The 24,257-nt window shown below is 52.1% G+C and overlaps 1 protein-coding gene across 2 annotated transcripts; it reads left to right on the plus strand.

Annotated features, from left to right (window-relative positions):
* Nucleotides 1-9,219: 9,219 nt before the first annotated feature.
* LPO (lactoperoxidase) lies at nucleotides 9,220-23,966 on the plus strand. Of its 2 annotated transcripts, XM_008147727.3 has the most exons (12): nucleotides 9,220-9,295; nucleotides 10,510-10,597; nucleotides 12,037-12,197; nucleotides 13,507-13,621; nucleotides 14,621-14,750; nucleotides 15,495-15,701; nucleotides 16,939-17,263; nucleotides 18,718-18,878; nucleotides 21,018-21,270; nucleotides 22,513-22,686; nucleotides 23,333-23,570; nucleotides 23,759-23,966. In XM_008147727.3, the coding sequence occupies exons 1-12, from the start codon at nucleotides 9,220-9,222 to the stop codon at nucleotides 23,964-23,966; spliced, it is 2,136 nt and encodes a 711-aa protein (XP_008145949.2). The 2 variants fall into 2 exon arrangements, with proteins under 2 accessions (XP_008145949.2, XP_054565398.1); XM_054709423.1 differs by lacking the exons at nucleotides 10,510-10,597; nucleotides 12,037-12,197.
* Nucleotides 23,967-24,257: the final 291 nt, after the last annotated feature.

A 24,257-nucleotide genomic window follows, 5' to 3' on the forward strand; every position in this document is an offset into this window, starting at 1 on the left:
TTGGGAGTTAGAAAAGGTAAAAGCAGGAAGCACATAATTGTAGGTGCTCAGTGAATATCTAAGAGGGAGATAAAAGAAAAGAAGATACAGAACACTGATGGGAAATGGAAGAATGGCCTTGATTGAAAAAAGGATTTTTTTTTTTTTTTTTTAATTTCTTTATTGATTAAGGTGTCACATATTTGTCCTCATCCCCCCATTCCCATCCCACCCATCTCCCCACGCATGCCCCAATCCCCTGTTGAACTTAACCATTGGATAGGCTTATATGCATGCATACAGGTCCTTTGGTTGAACTCTCCCCCTCCCCCCCACCCTCCCCCTACCCTCCCCTATCCTCCCTCTGAGGCCCGATAGTCCGATCGATGCCTCCTTGCTTCTGGTTCTGTTCTTGTTCCTCAGTCTATGTTGTTCATCATTTCCCCTAGATGAGCGAGATCTTATGTCACTAGATATATACTAATAAGAACTGAATGTGAGACGAGCAATAATAGTTATGCTAACAGGCAAATGAATCAATCTGTAGCGAGCTTCCCCCTGGACCAACAGTTCTTTTGAGACCCAATTTCACTGTCCAGTAGTTCCTTATGTGTACATGTCAGCACTGACCCCTCAGCTCTGGATGGTGGACAAATGGTGGTAATGGAGGTCCGACTCCCTCTGGTTTGGTCTCGGCCAAACCCAGGGGCACGGCGTCACCCGGACTAAGGGGCACGTGGCCTCACCCATACCCAAGGGGCGCGTGGTCTCACCCGGGCCTGGGACCCAGCCTCACCCGGATGGATCCAGGGGCGCACGGCCTCACCCGGACCCAGGATCTGGCTTCACCCGTACCCAGGGACGCTTGGCCTCTCCCAGACCCAGGGGCACGTGGCCTCACCCGGGCCTAGGTGCACGAGGCCTCATCCGGATCCAGGGACACATGGTCGCACCCGGACCCAGGGACGCTTGGCCTCTCCCAGACCCAGGGCCACTTGAGCTCACCCGGGCCTAGGTGCACGAGGCCTCATCCGGATCCAGGGACACATGGTCGCACCCGGACCCAGGGACGCTTGGCCTCTCCCAGACCCAGGGCCACTTGGGCTCACCCGGGCCTAGGTGCACGCGGCCTCACCCGGATCCAGGGACACATGGTCTCACCTGGACCCAGGGATGCTTGGCCTCTCCCAGACCCAGGGCCACTTGGGCTCACCCGGGCCTAGGTGCACGAGGCCTCACCCGGATCCAGGGACACATGGTCTCACCCGGACCGAGGGACGCTTGGCCTCTCCCAGACCCAGGGCCACTTGGGCTCACCCGGGCCTAGGTGCACGAGGCCTCATCCGGATCCAGGGACACATGGTCGCACCCGGACCCAGGGACGCTTGGCCTCTCCCAGACCCAGGGCCACTTGGGCTCACCCGGGCCAAGGTGCACGCGGCCTCTCCCGGATCCAGGGACACATGGTCTCACCCGGACCCAGGGATGCTTGGCCTCTCCCAGACCCAGGGCCACTTGGGCTCACCCGGGCCTAGGTGCACGAGGCCTCACCCGGATCCAGGGACACATGGTCTCACCCGGACCGAGGGACGCTTGGCCTCTCCCAGACCCAGGGCCACTTGGGCTCACCCGGGCCTAGGTGCACGAGGCCTCACCTGGATCCTGGGACACATGGTCTCACCCGGACCGAGGGACGCTTGGCCTCTCCCAGACCCAGGGCCACTTGGGCTCACCCAGGCCTAGGTGCACGAGGCCTCATCCGGATCCAGGGACACATGGTCTCACCCGGATCCAGGGACGCTTGGCCTCTCCCAGACCCAGGGCCACTTGGGCTCACCCGGGCCTAGGTGCACGAGGCCTCACCCGGATCCTGGGACACATGGTCTCACCCGGACCCAGGGACGCTTGGCCTCTCCCAGACCCAGGGGCACGCGGCCTCACCCGGGCCTAGGTGCACGAGGCCTCACCCGGATCCAGGGACACACGGTCTCACCCGGACCCAGGGATGCCTGGCCTCCCCCAGACCCAGGGGCACTTGGCCCCACCCGGATCCAGGGACACATGGTCTCGCCCGGACCTAGGGGTGTGTGGCCTCTCTCAGACCCAGGGGCACGTGGCCTCACCTGGACCTAGGTGCACGAAGCCACCCGGACCCAGGGGCGCGTTACCTCTCTCAGACCCCTGGTCGCGTGGTCTCGCCCGGATCCAGGGGCTCACGGCCTCACCCGTACTCGGGACCCAGCCTTACCCGGATCCAGGGACCCACGGCCTCACCCGGACCCAGGGTTCAGATTCGCCCGGACCCAGGGGCACATGGCCTCACCCGAACCCGGAATCCAGCTTCACCTGGACCCAGGGGCGTGTGGCCTCACCCAAACCCAGGGGCGTGAGGCCTCACCTAGACCTAGAGGCGTGTGACCACATCTGAGCCCAGAGGCTCGCAGGCTCGCCTGGACTCGGGTCTCAGCGGGGTTTCGTCTTCTTGATCCCAATTCCTGTTGGTCAATTCCCTCTCAGCAATTCCTTCGGTCATTTTCTCAGAGCTCCAGGGCGGCTGCTGCAGAACTCGTTGGGCGGCGGGCTCGGCAAGGCTCCGGTGTGCCCGGTGCCCGGCGGTGGGCTGGTCTGGTGTCACTGCGTCGGCCCTTGGGTCTGCAACGGTGGCCAGTCGCTGAGCGTGCGCACCTGGCCACTTCGGGGCATTGAGATTCTTGAAGGACTCGGAGGTCAGCAAGCACAGAGTCTCCCACCCCATGTCTCCCAGGGGCTTGTCTGTCCATGCTCGGCAGCGAGTGGAGCCGTCCCCTCAGCCGGAGACCGCCGGGGGAACTGCGCCGAGCACGTTCCAGGCCACCATTGTGTCGCCTGAGCCATAGTTCTTAAAGTGTGGACTTTGGGTCACCGGCATCAGCATCATCCTGCGTACCCCTCTCTTTTATTCTAGTTGTAGAGCATCTGCTCAGCCAGCCCCCCGGTCTTTCTGGCTGGTGTCTGCTCTGCTCTCCCGTCGTAGTCTCAATATTGTTGTGGTAGGCAACGATCAGGCTGCCGCCCTATGTCTCCATCTTGGTCCTCCTTTGTACAGTTAAGTCTTGATTGTTGTTGGTGTCACTGGGAGGAATTGTCCTCCAGGCCAATTGGCCGTGAGGACCCTCTTTGTCCATATAGGAAGAGTTGCTGTGCAGGAGACATGTTTATGGGCCGGGTCTTGATGCAGCAATGCCTTGGCGCTCACTGAGTCTGCCTCTAGAATGCCTCCCTTATGCAAGTGATTGAAATCTGGTGTCATCTCCCACCAACCACTAGATGCCCTCGTTTCCGGGTCTCCAATGCAGTGTGGGTCAGCCACTACCTGAGGCACTCAGCAGGAAAAAGCTTCTGCTCAGCTTGGCTGGGGCGGAGCTACAGGGTGGAGCCTACAACCTTGGCTTCCTGTCAGCCCCGCCCTATGAGGCTCCTGCGTCTGTGTCCCTCTGTATTCCTTGCAAACACCTCTGAGAGAAACGCGCCCTGGAATTTCGCCCACTGCCAAACAGTCCAGTCCCTCCCCTAATGAATCTGGACTCCCAGATTCTCGCCTGGAACTGGGTTTCAGTGTAGTTGGAACTGGGTCTCAGCGCAGTCTGGCGTCCCTGTCTCCTTCCCAGCAGGGCCACCCAGTGGCGCAGGCAAAAGTCCGTCCTCTGTGCACCTTCCAGTGCGCGCGTCTGGAGCCGCCGCTTCTCTGTGCCTCCGCCACCACAGCCCAAATTCATTCCCCCAGCGTGCGCCTGGCTTCCCAGGGTTTCGCCCGGAACTGGGGTTCAGTGCAGTCGGAACTGGGGTTCAGCACGGTCCTGAGCTTATGTCTCCTTCCCGCTAGGGCAGTTCAGTGGCGCAGGCAACAGTCCGTCCTTTGCGCCCCTTCCCGTGCGCGCCTCTGGAGCTCTGCCTTCCCCCGCTCCTCTGTGCCTGCGCCCCACAGCCCAGATTCATTCCCCCAGCCTGCGCCTGGCTTCCCAGGGTTTCGCCCGGAACTGGCGCTCAGTGCAGTCGGAGCCGGCGCTTAGCGCACTCCGGAGCCTTTATCTCCTTCCTGCCAGTGAACGCCGGCCAGGCCGTCAGCCGCCCCCTCCTCTCCGGCTCCATCTTCCCCGCAGGCGCGCGCGCTCGTGTCTCCGCCAGTTTCTCCATACCTCAGGCTTTTACGGCTCCCCCGATTGTCCCCGTGGCCCTCTCCTTCCCCCGAGCTGTGGGCATTTCAGTCCGCCAGCTCTCCTGTGGTTCTGGACGATGTCCGTTCTGACCTCTAGTTGTGCCTTTGAAATTGTTGTGCCCGGCTGCAGGTTAGGTGTTTCACCTATGCCGCCATCTTGGTTTCTCTCAAGGATTTTTGATTAATGAAGAGAAGGAAGGGATAGAATTCTGCTCACTCCACCAGAGTGGTTCTTGGGAATTCCCTCCGCCCACTCCACCAGGGGGCTCCTGGGGAGGCCCTGAACAAGACCCAGCCCTTCAGTTTCCAGCATTCTGTGGCTAATTGAAAAAACTCATTGATACTAGGCCTGATGTTATGCCAGTCTCAGAAGCTGCCAAAGATCCAGTCACTCCTCCCCCTAAAAAATACTTAGAGAAGACAGCAGAGCCTTTTTCTGTTTGTTGAGGGAGACACACAAAGCATCCCAGACATTTTTCTCTTCCTCAAATCCCTCCTCAATCTGAAGGGGGCTGCCTGGCAATGTTTCCATCCTTCCCAAGGGCCTGTGCTGCCCAGGGTCACCATTCACAGAAAATTTGTCTCTCCAACACCCCTCTGGAGGCCTGGATGGCTTATGTCAGAACACCTAGGTTCCTCCCTTCTCTGGGATAGAGCAAATGGATGAGTCCCAGAAAGAATAAACATTGGCATTTGGAGCCATGGTGGGGACAAGAAGCCTACTTGTTTGGTGTTCTGGGGAATGAACAAGAGGAAATACATTTTAGCCAGGAAAGAAAAAAAAAAAACCTGTCAAGTTGTGAATGACAGCCCAGTCCGGGGGAGTTGGGATGTCAAACAGACAGATGAGGAAGGCACTGGCTAGGCTTCCAAGGAAGATGGCACCTGAAACGGTGAGGATGGTTGGCAGGCCATGGCCCAGTGTGAGAGCTACGATCACCTCACATAAACAGAGTGATCATTTTGTCACTGACCGTGAGTGTCCCATTGATCAGCCAAAGGTTTCATGTGCAGTATGCAGAACTCTACTTCTGGAAGGGCATAGAAGAAAACCAACCATGTCCAGGTAAGCCTCATTTATAAACTGTGAATTCCTAGAAAGTGAATGTATGTGTGTGTTGCCATGTGCCAGGGATGGACCATCAATTTTGCAACTAGAGAATATGAGGCATCAGAAGGTGAAGTGACTTGCCCAGAGCCATGCAGTGACAGAGGCAGAGACTTAACCACTGCCCTGACATCAAGTCCAGGCCTCTTCTCACCTCTCTTGTGGCCAAAAAGCAGCAGTATTTTGAAATTTTGAACCCCAAAAGAAAAAGTCAACGTTTCCTAATCACTTTAAAACCAAAAGGTGAATCTATTGGCCTCCACAATGGATTGGGTGAAAGGCAAGGAAAGGATCAAATGGCAGGGAATAAGTGAGTGGGAAGAGAGCCATTTATTTGTTTCTAGTTTTAAGAGTGATTCAGGTCTCATTAAGGGCTTACAAGGGACAGCCTGCTCGAAGTTTGGAGTTTTGCCTTCCATGACTGCATCAGGGCCATGTGTTTAACGTGGAAAGTGGGAAGAAGAGGATCTACTTCACCCAGAGCCAGTGATATTGCATCAGCCAATCCCTGCTATTCTGCAGTTTCCTCATGCATCTGCCTGGAGTCACGGGGTGTTTCCTGCTGAACCTGAGCCTCTCCTCCAAACCACATCAGCCCCTCAAAATATTTCCTTCTGGGCCTTTCCCAGAAATAAATTCTCGGTAGCAGTTATAAAAGATCAGTTCCTCTAAGCAGAGCAACTCCCCTGGCTTCTACAGGAGACCAACGCATTTGGCAGGTAAGAATCATTCCCTTTAATTTTTCCTAGTTTCTGCAAAGTTGATGATGACATTTCCTAAAGGCTTCTCAGAAAGCTTGGTATGGGATTTGGACTTGTTGGGCATTTTCTGGTCTCAGATTTGGCAGCCACTATGGTAGGTCATCCCTGTTTTATGTACAGGAGAATGTGATTATATCCATTGTGGGGCAAGGACACGTGTTCAGGGCACACAGAAAGTTGGGGAGGGGGGCGCAGAAAGAAAATAACAGAATGATGCTCTATGTAGTATTTTTGAGACTGGTGTGATATCATAGGAAAAATTTGCGGTGTTTCAAAGGGTTTCCTAAGCCAAGGCTGTCAGATCTTCATCTTGTTTCCAGCATCTCATGTCTACAGCAGATTTGAACATCTAGTTAGTCTTGAATGTCTAGTCCCAGGTGTCTTCAATGCCCTCTGGACAGTTGGCTCTCAACCAAGTGTATGAATTGCAGCAATATTAGATAGGTTTGGTTTTGGGGTGGATGGAGCAGTTGAATCACATTGTTTTTTATGTGGTTAGGTGGCTGAGATAAAGGGTTTTTTCTGCTATAGACGGCTTGAAAACAGCTATCTCCACTCAATTCTCCTCCTGATCCTGGTGTTGCTCCAAAGATCAAATAGAACATTCTTGGGGGTGTTTGGGGTGTTCGTTGGTTTTCCTACTGACTCACCCACCACCCTCAACAGAGCTCTCACCATTCATGAAAAAGAATCCCACTGATGCCTTCCTTTCTCAGGTCTTCCTGCAGCCTCCTTGGTAATTTCTCAGCAAGTGTGAGAGCCAGACTCTGTAAGGCCTTAGTTTTCAGAGTGTGATCTGTAGGCCAGCAGCATCAGCACCACCTGGGAGCTTGTTAGAAGTACAAACTCTTGGGCCCCTCTAGGACCCCGAATCAGAATCTGCGTTTAACATGATCCCCAGGTGATTAATAGGCTCATCAAGGTGTGAGAAGCCTGCTAAGGGACAGTCACCACCCTCTTCCACTGCACCATCCAGGTGCTGAACTTTTCCGCTCTAGGAATTTCTTTCATTCAGCATGGACCCAACACCTATTAAGTACTGACAGTAGGCTTGGGTGCTTGAGAAACAAACAAATAGGACATATCTCTTGAGGAGCTCATGGCCTGATAGGGGAAACAGACATGAAAACAGTGATATGTGAGCTGGATAAAAAAAAAATATATATATATATATACACATACACATACACACACACACACTAGAGGCCTGGTGCACGGATTTGTGCACCGGTGGGGTCCCTCAGGATGGCCTGCAGGAATCAGCCCAAACCAGCAGTCCAATGCTGCCTGCTGCTCCTGCCTGCTGCTCCTGCTCATCCCAGCCCCGCTGCGCCTGCTGCCTCTGCTCGGTAGGCTTGCTGCTGCTCTGCTGTGGTCTCTGGGCTGCGGCGGCCAGCCATCGGTCAGTTGAGTGGCGCCCCTGCTATGGGAGCGCACTGACCATCAGGGGGCAGCTCCTGCATTGAGCATTTACCCCCTGGTGGTCAGTGAGTGTCATAGCTACCAGTCAAGCAGTTGAGCAGTCGCTTAGGCTTTTATATATATTTATATATAAACTAGAGGCCCAATGCACGAAAATTCCCTCCGGCCGCCGGCAGGCACCTGGGACCCAAGCTGCTTCCTTCCTCCAGCCACCAGCAGGCACCCGGGACCCGGGCTGCTTCCCTCTGGCCCTGGCTTCGTCAGGAAGGACGTCCCATCTATTTAGCATATTACCCTTTTATTATTATAGATGATACCTTTTACTCCAAAACCATTCTCTTTGTTTGGCTGAAAAGGTAGGTTTCTGCTGGCTCAATGGTCTCCTTGAGTCACAAAGAGGACTCTGGTTCTACTTGGGCCCATATAGGTATAAGGACAGGAACTCATCAAGGGGTCAAATCCTTTGAGAACTCCTCTCAGAAAAAAAACAACAAATTGCCAGGGAGAATCTTGGCCAGAGTTATTTGTTCTTACCTTGCCTTTTTATCTAGAGTTAGCTTATAACAAGACAAAAATTATTAGGGGGACCATAAAATGGAATAAGGAAAGATTGAGGGAGTGTGAGAGAGGCTGAAATTACCAGTTCTTCTTTTCTGGTCTGGGCTAATCAAGGAGCTATTATCTAGACAGTGTCTGGAAGACTGCCTGGGTGGTCTCTCAGGCAAAGCTCCTGAACTATAATTTCTCTTTGGGAGCTTCGAGCAGGTATGGAGGGGACAGTCAATCTGAGAATGTTCTCCTTGACGTGTTTATGGAGTCCACCAGTGAACACACACTGAGGGGAGAATTATGCCCTCTTGTGCAAGCAGAGGGCCTGCCAAGAACGTAGTCCAAACACGTGATCATTCCATCCGCATATGGACACCTCCCTGGGCTGGAGCTAGAATCTTCTCAAAAGATGTTTAAGGTCTATTCCGCCAAACCTAACGAACACTCTAAGCCTCTAAGCCCCCATCAGCAAACAAAGCTGCACAGGTTTTAGCCTGAGGATTCAGGTTCCAAGTTAAAGCTCATAATGAAAGGAGCTGGAATCTCTCCAGGCCGCCTGGGACACAGCTGTGGGCTCAGAGGAGTCTGAGCATTGCAACAACTTTCATTCCTGTGTTCCCATCAAATTGGCTTTTTGAGGGAGGTGAAGCCCCTGCCAGGTCTGAAGGGAATTGCTGAGTGTCTGCTTCTAGAGCACACTTCCCCGGTGCTGGGCCAGAGGATGGCTTGCAAGGAGCAATATATCCTGAGGGGAAAGAGGGAGGGAACCCACAGACATGTTCCAGGTTTGGTAACAGCATTTCTCTTCGAGACAGGTAGGTGGCAAGACGGGTACAGGATCTCAGTCACTGGCTGTCAGGACACAATAAAAAGTCCTGGGTCACTTGGTCCAACCCTCCTCACTTGGCAGGCCAGGGGCCCAGAGATAGTAAATTAAGTAACCTGCCCAGTGTCATAGAGCTACTTAGGGCAAATGCAGAACCACAACTCAGGATCTCCAGACCCCAAAGCCTGAGTTCTTTCCCTCCCACTGCCTCATTCTAGCACCTAGCATGGGCCTGCACATATGGCAGATGCTGTTACTGTAGCTCCCCCTTCTCTGTTCCAATGTTAGGGTGTCTGGTGTCCCTGGGGCTTCTCTGCTTTACCAACCCCTTTCGGGGGCTTTGCAAGGCTCACACCATGATCTGTATCTTGTTTCAGCGATGCGGGCCCTTCTCTGTGTCCCAGGCCTCCTAGCTTCCCTGACCTGGCTCCACGCTGCAGCATCTGCCACAAGTGGTAAGTGCCTCCCTGTATTGTTTTCCTGGGGCCACGCAGCAAAGGACCCCAAACTAGTCGGCTTAAGACAACAGAAAGTTATTTTCCGACAGTTTAGGAGGTGAGAAATCCAAAATCAAGGTGCCAGCAGGACGCTCCTCTGAAGACTCCAGAGCAGCAATTTTCAGCCGGTGTGCCGCAAGAATTTTTAAAACATGCAATACCATACTATTTAGGGCACTGACCTCTTTTCCCTAAGGTTGTCAAATTAAAAAAATGACAACGGTCAACATAACGATAGCAGTCAAGTGTGAATGCCCTGTCTTGAACCATAAATATATAAGTCATATAATAGAGTTGCATCTTATTGGTCACATCACATAAGGTTGCTTCTGATTGGTTAATTATTGGTATCAGAAATCCTCCTATACAAGTATAGGCACCTGATTTTTTTTATTATTATTACTAGTGGCCCGGTGCACGGATTCGTGCACATGGAAAGGAAATTAATTAGAAGAAATATTTTAATACTAGAGGCCCCGTGCACAAAATTCATGCACAGGTGGGGTCCCTAGGCCTGGCCAGCAATCAGGGCCTATTGGGCCGTCTCTCTCAGTCCCAATCAGGGCCGGGCCAGTTGGGGCCTGCTGGCTGCTGGCCAGGGCCTGCCCATCAGGGAAGGTTGGCTGGCCAGGGGAGGTTGGCTGGAGGAGTGCACTGACCACCAGGGGGCAGCTCCTGCATTGAGCATCTGCCCCCTGGTGGTCAGTGCACATCATAACGACTGGTTGTTCCAGTCATTCTGGTTGCTTAGGCTTTTATATATATAGATTGCTATCCGCTATAATAGAAGTGTCAACCAAATTCATGACCGACAATGACAGATCGAAACACACACATGCAATTGGCACCAGCAAGAGCTTTATATGTATCTGGTACGCACAAGTCAATGTTTATTTTTAAATTGCCAGTGCGCATCATGTGTACTGGCTGGCCGGCCGGCCGGTCGATTAGATGGACGGACAGATGGACGGTCACCTAGCCTTTTATATATATAGATTGATTTCACAGAGGAAGGGAGAGGGAGAGAAAGATAGAAAGTTTCCTAATCTTGATCTTCTGCTTGCTCAGATTTGAGGGGGTGGGGGGAAGTGGATGAGAAAGAGGGACAGAAGCAGAGGGCATCTCCAAGGAATGGTATCTGATACCCTGCTGCTTGTTTCTCCCCCTCCAAGCACAGGCCACCAGGACTGCTACCATATCTTACGTTGTGAGTCAGGTCAAGGTCCAAGTCAACAAGGCCTTCCTGGATTCCCGGATCAGGTATTTGAGACACAAAGAGGAAGGTTTCTATGGTGGCAGGGGAAGGTTTCTATGGTGGCACCTAGTATTTCAGCAACTGTTTCCAAATGAAAATTCTCTCTCCCTCCTTAATGTCAATCCCCTTATAGCCCCAAGCTGGGGTTAGAATAAGAGCCACAAAGTCAGTGGTCATCACCTCCCATGCAAGTCATGCATAGGATGACCAGCCCTGCTTTAGAACTTGACCTCATTCATTAGTTCTTGGGCTTGGGGGCCTCATGGAGATGTGAATAATCACATTTAAACAGCTTGTTACACAAGCACATCAACAATCCGGTAATCATGATTGGCAATGGAATGAAGGCATCAACAGAGCAATGGTTGCTACTGCAGGTACAGGAGTCAGGGAAGCTGGACGGAGGATGAGAAGGAGCCAGCCCTGTGGAGAGGCAGTGGGATAGCATTCCAGAGACTGGAACAGCAAAGGCGAAGGTCCTGGGGCAGGAAAGAGGTTAGGGTTCCTTTTTATCAAGGTTGGGGCAGGCTGGAAGGGGATAGGCCTGGTGATTAGAGCCCAGTTATCGCAGTCCCTATGCTTGCCCCACATGCCCACATAACCCCTCAGGCTGAGACACCGTGTCCCCTCAAACTTGAAATAGAGTTAATAGTGACAGGCCAGGTGTTACAGCCAGTGAATTGTACCCCTAAAGCAGCGTTGTCTTTTGTGTGAATTCGAGCCTCTTCCAATATTGCAGATGACCTCAGAGAACCCCTTCATCTCATGCATGAGGAAACTGAGGCACAGGGAAGGGGAGAGTGTTCTCGTGGAGGGACTTTTCGGACACCACCTTGCCTCGGTCATCTCTGTATCATCACACACTTCTTAGTAAAAGGGACTGGGCTTCTCATTTTACACATGGAAAATTAAGGAATAAAAAGGCTTAACATCTGGCCCAAGAAATGGCCAGCAAGAGGCTGGGTGCTAGGCCCACATCTAAACAAACTCCACCCCAGCTCTAGGGCCAACGGTGATTAAGAATGCTTTCATGGGCATGCCATTTCTAGAATTCTCAGCCCACAAGGCGCCGTGAGATGCTAGGTCCATGTCTGGGGTCCTCAGTCTGAATCTGTATGTCCTGGGACTCAGGTGTTTTTAAGGTTCCCCAATCGATTCTGCCACAGTCAGCACAGCCACAACCCTCTGGTACTAATCCAGGCAGCACTGGGTCCATCTGCCGTTCCTCTCCCAGAGCCAGACCTGACGAAGCTTAAAGGCACACGGCAGCTTCCTCCTCCCAGAATAGCTTTTCCAGAGGCATCAGAAGAGAACTGAGCAAAGATCCTGAAAGCACACCGTCCGTGGCCTCCCCCTACACACACCACCTCACACCCCTTCTACAGGTCAGAGCCCAGGGGGCTCGGTCATCACACCCCGCCCCGCCCCTTGCTCTTCACCGTAGGCTGAAGACTTCCATGAGCAATAAGGCAGCCACCACCCAACAGCTCTCAGAGTACCTCAAGCACGCCAAGGGCCGGACGCGCACAGCCATCCGCCACGGGCAGGTGTGGGAGGAGTCCTTAAAGAGACTGAGGCCGAAGGCGACCTCAACCAATGTCACAGGTACGGAAAACCCAGGAGCCCGCAGATGGCAGGAAGGGGGTCATCTCCTCTCAGGAGAGAGCGGAAGACACCAAAAACTCATTCCCTCTGAAGAGCTGTTCCTCAGAGAAGCACCCCTGTCTCCCCCTTCTCAGAACTGCAGGGCCAGGCGGGGCTCAGAGGGCAGAGAAAGGAACTCAAAGCCCAGCAAGGTCACACTGTCAACCCCAAATGGGGGGGCGTTCGTGCCCTTGGTATACATCTCCGAGGCCTCTGTCCAGAGGAAGTGCTAAAGTCAGTAAACACGGGCTCCCTGTTCCAAACCCCAGCGGCACCACTTCCCGCCTGTGAAGGGGGCATTGAGGCCGCCTGTGTCTGGGGCATTCACAGGAGTGAGATTTCCAAGTTGCTCTGGGTGGTAACGTGGAGCTGGAACAATGAGCTGATGGATTGATCGTGAGTTCCTCCTCCGCCATCCCCGACCCAATGTCACGGCTCGTGGAGAGTCATGCAGGAAGGGGTCAGGTTCTGACATCCAGTGAGGAAAGGTACATGGCCTAGGACTTGGGCAAATCCCAAAGTTCCCCAAGAAGGAAACTGGGACAAGGTAAGGAGAAATAGGGAGCCCTTTGGACTCTCTGAGACTCAAAGGTGCTGGGGGTTGAACCCCGGTCTCCGCAAACGTTCACAGCTGGTCCCCCTGAAGAAGCCCCTTGGGCCAGATTCCCTCGCCCGTCTTTCATTGTAGTCGCTGGGAGGAACCACAGGCTGCAGAGGAGGTTGGCTCTCTCTCCATCCTGTGCCCGCATGGAGGCCGCTGATGCCTACCCCCCTCCCCCACTATGTTACTTCTCCCGAGACCACAGTGCCCCTCACTTAAAAATGACCTGTCCCTCCCCAACATCTTTCCTATCTAGATTCCTGCTTGCTCGCTACTGTAGATGTCAGAGAAGCTTTAGAAGGAAAGCAGTCTTACCAAACCAGCTCATACTAACTTGTGCTTAACTTCTCGGGGGCATTTCTATTCTAAAAGAAAGATCTTCAATTCAAATGACCTTGCAAAGAATCACTAACAATTCTGGGGACTTGCGCAGTTACTATCTGTGTGGCCTTAGGCAAGTCTCTGAGCACTATGGTCTCAGTTTCTTCTCTGCAAAATGGGAATTTAAATTCTTACCTTAATGAATTGGTTTCTCATTAGATGAGAAACCACCTCAGGAGTGCTTGCTTAGAACATAGAATGTATTCATCCTGGTTCCCCTTTTCTGCCTCCCCCAGTGCCTCCAAGGGGAGAAAGAACTCAGCCCCTGGGGCGGCCCTTCTGTTTCAGACCCGGGCCTGGACTTGACTGCACTCTCCTGGGAGGTGGGCTGTGGGGCCCCTGTTCCTGAAGTGATATGCGACGACAGCCCCTACCGCACCCTTACAGGAGACTGCAATAACAGGTGAGTGGGCCTGGGAAGCTGGGGGGGACATGCCCTCGCTACCACCACAGCCAGCCCACCTGCCTTACCCAGCCCACCTGCCTTACCCACCTGCCTTACCCAGCCCACCTGCCTTACCCAGCCCACCTGCCTTACCCACCTGCCTTACCCAGCCCACCTGCCCTACCCAGCCTACCTGCCTTACCCAGCCCACCTGCCCTACCCTGCCCACCTGCCTTACCCAGCCCACCTGCCTTACCCAGCCTACCTGCCTTACCCTACCCACCTGCCCTACCCAGCCTACCTGCCCTACCCAGCCCACCTGCCCTACCCAGCCTACCTGCCTTACCCAGCCCACCTGTCCTACCCTACCCACCTGCCTTACCCTACCCACCTGCCCTACCCAGCCCACCTGCCTTACCCACCTGCCTTACCCTACCCAGCCTACCTGCCTTACCCAGCCCACCTGCCCTACCCAGCCTACCTGCCTTACCCAGCCCACCTGCCTTACCCACCTGCCTTACCCAGCCCACCTGCCCTACCCAGCCTACCTGCCTTACCCAGCCCACCTGCCCTACCCAGCCTACCTGCCTTACCCAGCCCACCTGCCCTACCCTGCCCACCTGCCTTACCCAGCCCACCTGCCCTACCCAGCCCACCTGCCTTACCCAGCCCACCTGCCCAGCTCAGCCCAGCCCAGCCCAGCCCAGCCAGGGGCTTTGCCCCTTGGGCATTCCAGGCCCAGCCACTGCCGTACCCTCCTGAACTTGGTGCGCCACTGGAATCTGTTCTGTTGGAACCCTCCCCCAACACCCATCTTCTAAAGAGACCACCGGATCCCACCGGAGGCAGCACCTTTCCCCAGGGCATAGGAGCCCCGCGCCTGCAGGGGGTGGGGGTAGTTCAGAAACCCTCCGTTTGAGAGGCGCCTCCTCCACCCCCTTTCCCTCGGCAGAGGCTCCCGGTCCTTCCTCATGGGAGCGGACTGGCCGCGGCTGAGGGCGGGTCCTGCGGTTTTAGGAGGAACCCCGCGCTGGGCGCTGCCAACAGGGCGCTGGCGCGCTGGTTGCCGGCGGAGTACGAGGACGGGCTCTCCCTGCCCTTCGGGTGGACGCCGGGGAAGACCCGGAACGGCTTCCGGATCCCGCTGGTGAGGCCCCAGCAGGAGGGTGAAGGATGGGTGTCAGAGGGGAGGAGACGCACTCCCCACCCATAAACCAAGGAAGAAGAAATAGGTGGGAGGACAGAGGGTGCGCGGTGGGGCCGCAGCAGGAGAGGTGGACTGGAGGACTCGCTGCCTGGAGATGTTCCTCAACATGCCACGAGAGGGCAGCAGAGCTCAGAGCCCGGAGCCTAGCCACGTGGCTGTCACATCCCAGTTGCCCACGGGCCAGATCCCCTGGGGTGTCCTAGGCAGATGGCCTCCCTACCCCATCCTGCTTATGCTTTCCCTGCCCCGGCCCCCGGAGTGCATCAGCTGTTGTTTGCCTGGAGGTCCTCTCCCTTGGCCTCATCTGAGTTGGCAGCCCCTCCCCTGAGCCTCTCCCTCTCCTCCTCCCAGACACCTGACACTTCACAGGCAGCCGCCTTTGTTTTCCTTCTCCTAGTGGAAAGGGTACTAGCCTTGCAAGCCATCAAGTCATACAGGCCTGTATTTAACCCCATCCCTGTCCCTTTGTAGCTGACCTTGGAGAATTGACCTCACCTCTCTAGGACCCAGTTTCATCTACAAAAATGGGGGTAGTGCACATACCTCACAAGCTTGTCATGAGGATTAAGTAAGCGTACCTTATTTAATCATAGGAACTAAAAAAAAAAAAAAAATGCAGTTGAATCTGAACCCTCAAAGCACTTTTTCCTCCAACCCTCCCTTCCCTCCTTCCCCCTCCCGCAGGCCCGTGAGGTATCCAACCAGATTGCCAGCTACCTGAATGAGGAGGATGTTCTGGACCAAAACACGTCCCTGCTCTTCATGCAGTGGGGTCAAATTGTGGACCACGACCTGGATTTTGCCCCCGACACTGAGCTGGGGAGCAGCGAGTACTCCAAAGCGCAATGTGACAAGTACTGTCTGCAGGGAGACAACTGCTTCCCCATCGTGGTAGGCCCTGCAGCTGCGCGGCCCTGACAAGCCCTTGACTTCCTGATTGGCACGTCATTTCCGGCCCATCAACCAGGCTCTCTAAGTAGATTTTGAATGCTGATTTGACAGCTTCCTGGCCCTCACATGTCCATTCACTCCCTTATCCATTTATTCAGTAAATAGACATTAATCATTTACTTCGTGCCAGGCAGTGCACTATGTGCTGGAGATTCAAAGGCGAATAAGACACTGTCCCTTCCCTCGAGGAAAAAGGGCCCGTGTGGGAAATGGACAAGTAGCCTCTAATGGTGCAATCAGGAAGCTCTGGGAGGGCTGTCTACGTCCCCAACCAGCAGCATCGGCACCACACAGGGGCACAGGAGAAATGTAAAATCGCAAGCCTCATCCCAGGCATGGGGAAACAGAACCTACAATTGACCAGGATCCCCAGGAGATTCATTTTATACATAGTAAAGTTTGTGGGACTCTGCTGTGATAAGTCATCTTGAGGTCCAGGAAGGCTACTCCCCAAAAGAGCCAAAACTTGATGGATGAATCAGAAATTGTGGGGATTTCCAGCAGGAAGGGAGAGGAACTTGCAACGGTGCCCCTTTTCTTATTCATGGATTTTAGGGTTAGAGAGTGGTTTTTTCACTCAAACAACAAACAAATAAAGGCTATGTGGTATGATGTAAAGAACCTGAGCTGTGGAGTGAGGCCAATCTGGATCTGAATCTCACATCTTTCTCTTCAAGTTTGTAAGTTTTGGGGCAAGTTACTTAACCTTTCTGAGCCGCAGTTTTCTCACCTGTAAATGGGCCTGAATTAGCTACCTTACGGGGTTTTATGAAGACCCAAAGGAGAAAGTATGCAAAATGCCTAGCACATGGTAGTTACAAAACACATACATGGTAGCTGTTGCTGGTAGCAATGATTGACAAACCTGTTCCTATCTCATGCCCTGCTTCCCTGTCCAGGTAATCTTAGGACTCTCTCCACCAAAAATGTGACGCCCTATCTCTGAAAGGTTGAATGATGCCCCTCCGCCCTTTTACCCAGCAGGATGTAATGAACTTCAGGGTTGTGGGCCCAGGATGTGTAAGCATCAGCAGGAGGTGTCTAGAGTCAATGTCTGATACTCAGGTCCCAGGAGGCCACCATCAGCATCTTTGCCAGCTTCATCCAGATCTGCCCAGGGGAGAGGTTGCCTGAGCCAGCTGTACCACCCCGTCTCTCACCCCCAATCTCTCCGCAGCTCCCGCACGATGACCCCAAGGTGAGGACTCAAGGGAAGTGCATGCCTTTCTTCCGAGCGGGGTTTGTCTGCCCGACTCCGCCTTACCAGACCCTGGCCCGAGAGCAGATCAACGCTCTGACCTCCTTCCTGGACGCCAGCTTCGTGTATGGCCCCGAGCCCAGCCTGGCCAGCCGCCTCCGCAACCTCAGCAGCCCCCTGGGCCTCATGGCTGTCAACCAGGAGGTCTGGGACCACGGGCTGGCCTACTTGCCCTTTGACAACAAGAAGCCAAGCCCCTGTGAGTTCATCAACACCACTGCCCGCGTGCCCTGCTTCCTGACAGGTGAGTCTAGGATGGAAAGAGAGGGGCCCCAGGACAAGGGGAGGGAGAGAGAGCAGAGGGAGGCCAGAGAAGCCTCACGAGCACTCTAGGCAGCTTTTCCATGGCTTCTTCTCCTCATCTTCTGGAAAAACAAACACCAAGCCACCACTGCCTCAGGCACTCATCCAGGACTGGCAGACGGGCCCAGATGAATACAAAATCTAAGAACATGTGTTCCCTGTAAAAAAAAAAAAAAAATAAAATTAAGGGAGTCCAGAAAAGCATTAAGAAAATCAACAAAATTCCACCATCGACAGAAAATCATTGTTAACATTTTAATGCCTATCTTTCTGTTGGTTTTTTTTCTATAATAGATATAGTTCTACATCATTTTACATCATCAGTGTCATACAGTAAAGCTCTATAACCTGGTGTCTGCACTTAATATTTCATCTTAAATACTCTTCTGCAACATGATTTTTAATGGCTGCCTGGTAGTCCATGACATATCACCATAATTTATTTTACCAACCTTACTTGGAGACAGTTAAGTCATTCGTAGTTTTTCTGTGATTTTTTATTGTTGTTTTAGGTACTGAACATCCTTGTTGATGAATTTTTGTGCTCAACGGAATAATTTTATTAAGATAACTTCCTAGAGGAGGAAGTTCTAGATTAAGAGGGATGCATATTTTTACGGTGTTTTATAAGCTTGGCACAAAGCCCGCACTCCATATAGCCTGTGCACACCAAAGCCCCCCAATTCTGTTCATTCGGGGACTCATGCCCTCCTGGTCCTCTCTGTCTTTGGCTTCTGGAGGCCTTCCCTTTGCCCCAAAACTTCACTCTCCAGGACAAACCCTCTTCCACCCTGGCATGACAGAGATTTCTCCGTAGATGTCTTAGATTCTGTGTCCACACGTGTCTCCTATCAATCCAGACACAAAACCGAGCCCCTTCCTGTTTTCCACAAAAATACCACTAAGACCAAGCATTTGTGAATTCAACAGGCGTTCCTGATGATTAGAGGACACACGGAGAAGTCCCCTTGTGAAACATCTGGTCTTTTGCCATTTACCTGACCCCCATCCTGTTCCTCCTTCCCTCTCTCCCTCTTGATAGCCCCCATCCCCACATTCTTCTTCCTTCACCACACAGAGGAGTTCAGCCCTACCCAGGCTCCTGCCCTCAAACCTGCATTCCTAAAACCTTCAAAGTTGCTTCACACAGTAAAAAGCACTGCCCCCCTAAAAACTGTGTGTGTGTGTGTGTGTGTGTGTGTGTGTGTGTGTGGCCGAGATTCAACCCTATTGATCCCCACCCTGCCCTCTCTCCATCTGACTTCCCTTAAGTTAACTACAAGCAGGGGCTTAGGAAAGGGTCCCTGGGGGCACCATCATTTATGTTTTTGTGCAGGTTACTGGGTTCTGGGGCTGCTCAGGGGGAACCCACCTTCCTGCCTTCTGGGCTTTCAGGAGATTCCCGAGCCTCGGAGCATGTCCTGCTGGCTACGTCCCACACCCTCTTTCTCAGAGAGCACAACCGGCTGGCCAGGGAGCTGAAGAGACTCAATCCTCATTGGGATGGAGAGAAGCTCTACCAGGAAGCCCGGAAAATCCTGGGGGCCTTCGTGCAGGTACAGAGTCCCAGCACCTTCCTCACAGGCCCTCCTGGCTCTTCCCTCTACTCACTGCCACACTCAGGCTACCTCCTCTGCTTTTCACACCTCCATTTCCCCATCTTCTCCTCCGTTGCTTCTTGCCAATTGTCTCGGTCTTCGAAGTCCTCCCTTTTGTTTCTTCAACTTCTCTTCCCCAAAATGAATCTCCGGATCTAGAGTATTCAATGGAGTCATTCATATGTTGGCCACTCAGTATGCTCTGTGCTGGTGCCTCCAGGGGACTGTAGGTTCCATTGCTCCTGGAGTTGGTACAAAGCAGTTATCTTGGTTCTTTATTTGGATTATTATTTTTTTTCAATTCTCTGCACCTAAGCCACATGTCATAGGCATAGTCAATTGTTCTTGTTGACTGGCTGATTGACTAACTAGAAAAGACTTAGAAAGCTTGATATGTTGATATTAATCATGTATGTATTTTCAAAATAAAAATTTTGAAATAATTGTTGATTCTCAAGAAGTTGTAAAAAAAAAAATGTACATGCACCCAGCCTCCCCCAATGCCAAGATTATGTATAACTATGGTACAATATCAAAAGCAGGAAATTAACATTGATACAAACCATAGCATTTATTCAGATCGTACCAGTTATAAATAAAATCATGCATGTATGTGTGTGTGGGTGTGTGTAGCTCCATGCAATTTTATCACATATGTCGGTTCATGTAACCACTACCACAATAAAGATGCTTAACTCCACCATAACCACCAAACTCCCTTATGATACCCTTAATAGTCACATCCACCCTCTCCTTGCCATACCCCTAACCCTTGGCAACCGCTAATCTGTCCTCCATCTCTACAGTTATGTTATTTCATGAATGTAATCATTCAGTATGAATCCTTTTGAGACTGGCTTTTTACATTTAGTATAATTTCCTTGAGGTTCATCCTGCTGAAGATATTTGTAGGAAATTATCCAAAGAATAAAAACTATCTACCTAAACATTATCTGAGTTTAGGCTTGTATTAGTTTATGCAGGCTGCCAGGAATTTATTTGTTCACAGTTCTGGAAGCTGGAAAATCAAGGTGTTAGCAGGCTTGGTTTCTCATGGGGCCTCTTGCCTTGGCTTGCAAGATGGCTGCCTTTCCTCTGTGCCCTCACCAACCTGATGTCTCTCCCTCTTCTTATAAGGACACTGGTCCTATTGGTTTAGGGCTCCCCCCTTATGACCTCATTTAACCTTAATTACCTCTTTACAGGCCCAATCTCCGAACACAGTCAGAGCTTCAACACGTGAATTTCAGGGGGACACAATTCCATCCATAGTAAGGCTTTTTGGACAAGAAAAAGAAACCCACTCAGGCTAGTGCAATGTTCAGGACTGGTTCAATCCTATACATGCGGCAAGTGGGAGCTGATAAGGGTTTCTCCTGGAACTCCAGGAAAGGGAGTAGAGTTGGGCCTCAGTTAGGGTTAGAGCCAGAGATGGGAAACCATCTGGAATGAAAGCAGCTAGTCTCACTCTGTCCCTCTCTCTTCTCTGCTCCCCTCTCCACTTCTTTGTTCCCCACTCTCTCTGCAGATGGGTTTTCTCTGCTTTTCTGCACATGGTAGAAAATGAAAACCCACATGACCCGCTCTGCCCCCGTCCCTTCAGATAAAGTGCCATCAAACTGGGCCAGTCCACTGTGGCCAAAAGCAGGATTCTGTCTCCTGCTGCTCCCCATAGCCCGAGGAGCAGACCGCCTGCTCCAAGGATGCCGTCCACAAAGTCTGTGCTGCTGAACAAATTGGAAACAACCTAAGAGTAGAAGAGAAGGACCCATGAGTGCAATAGAATGTTATACACATGTAGTTACATCATTGTGAGTTAGGCAGAAATGTGATAAATGTTAAGTGAAAAAGCCAAATGCAAAAGTTTGCTTTCTCTAGGATTACAACTATGTAAAAATGTATATTGTGTCGACAAATATTAGAAAGACTGAACATTAATATAATTATTGTGTTATGTGGTGGCAAGATTTCCTATTTTTTGAAAAAATTCTTCATTTATGTTAGTTCATTGTTTTCAGTAAAACAAAACCAGAAACTGATCTGTCCATGGTGCAGCATTTCTCGCACCCTTTCCTCATGACTTGTTTCTCCTTCCAGATCATCACTTTCAGGGATTACCTACCCATTGTGCTGGGTGTGGAGATGGAGAAGTGGATCCCTCCTTACAGAGGCTACAATCCATCTGTGGACCCCCGAATTTCCAATGTCTTCACCTTTGCTTTCCGCTTCGGCCACTTGGAGGTTCCCTCCACCGTGTCCCGCCTGGATGAGGACTATCAGCCCTGGGGCCCAGAGCCGGAGCTCCCCTTGCACACCCTCTTCTTCAACAGCTGGAGGGTGGTCCAAGATGGTGAGTCCATTCAGCCAGCTGCCAGCTGGCTGTCGCACCCTGCGGCCTGCTTTTAAGGAAACCTGGCTCCGAAGTCAGACTCTAGGCACTTTCTGTATGACGCTGGGTAAGGGAATTCTCCTCATTGGGCCTCCAGTTGTAAAATGTGGACAATAATAGTACCTATCTCGCTAGGGTATAAAAAATTTTTTTAAATATACATGTAGTCGCCGAAACCGGTTTGGCTCAGTGGATAGAGCGTCAGCCTGCGGACTCAAGGGTCCCAGGTTCGATTCCGGTCAGGGGCATGTACCTTGGTTGCGGGCACATCCCCAGTAGGAGGTGTGCAAGAGGCAGCTGATCGATGTTTCTCTCTCATCGATGTTTCTAACTCTCTATCCCTCTCTCTTCCTCTCTGTAAAAAATCAATAAAATATATTTTAAAATAAAAAAATAAAAATAAATAAATATACGTGTAGAGCACCCAGCAACAGGTCCTGACACACAGGAGGTGGTCAATAAATTCTAGCTATTATTCTTTCCTCATCTGGCCTTTAAGGTGCCAGGTTTTTCCTACCTCCTTTCCCTGTGTCAGGCTCCCCTCATCCCTGTAGAAAGAATCGATGGGTGTGGTAAGTAAATTGCTCTTCTCTGCTCCCCTCTAGGGTTTTCCACCTCTATTAAGTGCCAAGTCAGGGCCATTTTTCTATAGATTTCTGCTGCCTTTTCCTATGGTGCACCATTCCTTAAGGGGACATATGGAAGGAGAAGGAGCCAACTCTCTGAACTGGAGTTCGGAAAAGTGCCTGAAGCTCTCCCTGGCCGGTGTTCTGTTAGAGCATCATCCCATGCACCCAAGGGTCGTGGGTTCAATACCTGGTCAGGGCACATACTCAGGTAGCGCTTTCGATACATCCAGTTGGGTTGTGTGTATGAGGCACAGACCGATATTTATCTCTCACATCAATGTTTCTCTTTCTCTCCCTCTCTGTCTAGAATCAATGAAAAACGTATTCTCGGGTGAGGGTCTAAAAATTTTTTTCTGAACCTTATCTTCATGCTATTATTTCACGAATGGTCCTTCTGGACTGCCCCCGCCCCCAGCGCAACAGCACACCCTGCAGGCTGCACTGTGCTCTTCTCTCCCCACTTGCAGCCCGAGTTCAGTGGGCCCTACTTTAACCTGAGAGAAAATGTCTGGTGGAGGGAGGGATCAGTAGTGGAAGATGCCCCACCCTCCCCTCATCCCCAGGTGCCTTGCAGGTGGAATTGACCCTCTGGTACGGGGCCTACTGGCCAAGAAGTCCAAGTTGACGAAGCAGGATAAAATGATGACGGGAGAGCTGCGCAACAAGCTTTTCCAGCCCACTCACAAGATCCATGGCTTCGACCTGGCTGCCATTAACATACAGCGTGGCCGGGACCACGGGATGCCTGGTGAGTGGGCCTGGGTCTGACCTGGCCTGGGGAACATTAAGCTGCTTTCTGGGGTTCTAGAGGACTCTCTTCTATCCTCCTAAGGATTGGATCAATTCTAAAAGAGAAGGCAGATATGCCGATTTTTAAAACTCATTTGCTCATCTGTGAAATGGAATCTCCCATTCTCCCTAATGTAGAAACAAGAGAACATATCTGGTACCATTTTGGAGATTCCCAAATGAAAAGAGCACCAACTGACTTATAAAACCAGATTGAAAGCCCAGAAAAAATTTAGAAAAGGAGAACAGAGGGAAATGGATGACTACGGGGCCATTCTTTTAGACCTAGGGGAGGCAATTTACTGTTATAATTAAGAGCCAGACTACCTGGATTTAAATTCCACCTGTGCCAGTTCTAGTTATGTGGCCTTAGGCAAGTTACCTAACATCTCTGTTCTCCAGTTTCCATATGTGCTTAGGATAGGGTCTGGACCCACATAACCTGCTAGCCCTCTTGAGACTGACGTACCACAGGTAGAAAACGGTGGAACCTCATCACAAAAGCTAGACTCTCTGGAGCTGATGGAACTGGAGTGGGGAAGTCCGTAAGGGGGGCTTTGGACAAGTAGTCCCTGGGATGAGACAGCGTCACTCTCTCTGCCTAGGGTATAACTCCTGGAGAGGCTTCTGCGGCCTCTGGCAGCCCCAGACACTGGCAGAGCTGGGTGCTGTGCTGAAGAACAAAATGCTGGCTAAGAAGTTACTGGATCTCTATGGGACCCCTAGCAACATTGACATCTGGATTGGGGGCATTGCTGAGCCCCTGATAGAAATGGGCCGGGTGGGGTCTCTCCTGGCCTGCCTGCTGGGGAAACAGTTCCAGCAGATTCGAGATGGAGATAGGTAAGTGAGACCTCAGTGGGAGGGCAGAGGAGGGCAGGCCCTTCCCCCAAGTGGGTGTCCCCACCTTCTGCGTGAGGACTAACACAGACCTCAGCATGTTCCCCGTGACCTCCTTCCTTCCCCATTGGCAGAACAGGGAAGGGCCAACAGCTGGACTGTCTATACAGACCGTGCTTCTGTTTCTGCAGGTTCTGGTGGGAGAACCCTGGGGTCTTCACGGAGAAGCAGCGGGACTCTCTACAGAAAATGTCCTTCTCACGCCTTGTCTGCGACAACACCCACATCACCAAAGTCCCGCCCAACCCATTCCAGGCCAACAGCTACCCCCACGACTTTGTGGATTGCTCAGCCATTGAGAAGCTGGACCTCTCACCCTGGGCCTCAGTGGGAAATTAGGGACCTTCCACACTGTGCGGGAAAGCGCCCTTTGGTCCATGATGCCATTTCAAGCAAGTCCAACGACCACTCCCCGAGTCCTCCACACCCTGTCCCAGCCCTTCTTTTCAGCCAGGTCTTGCTACACTTGCCGGATGCATACCCCACGCAAGCCCAAGGCCAGAGCCTTGGCCATTCCAGTTCTTCCCCTTGAAATCCACTGCTCCCATCCCCTCTGCCTGGGGAAATCCTCCTTTGTCATGATGTAGACCTGCCGAGATGTCCTTCCAGTCTAGCTTGCCAGATGCCACC

The sequence above is a fragment of the Eptesicus fuscus genome, chromosome 20 (assembly GCF_027574615.1).
Source record: "Eptesicus fuscus isolate TK198812 chromosome 20, DD_ASM_mEF_20220401, whole genome shotgun sequence".
Lineage (NCBI taxonomy): Eukaryota > Metazoa > Chordata > Mammalia > Chiroptera > Vespertilionidae > Eptesicus > Eptesicus fuscus.

Coding starts and splice junctions, on each gene's coding strand:
- LPO (XM_008147727.3), top strand. CDS start 9,220: ATGCGGGCCCTTCTCTGTGTCCCAGGCCTCCTAGCTTCCCTGACCTGG. Junction 14,751..15,494: donor ACGGCTTCCGGATCCCGCTG/GTGAGGCCCCAG, acceptor CCCCTCCCGCAG/GCCCGTGAGGTATCCAACCA. Junction 23,571..23,758: donor CAGATTCGAGATGGAGATAG/GTAAGTGAGACC, acceptor CTGTTTCTGCAG/GTTCTGGTGGGAGAACCCTG.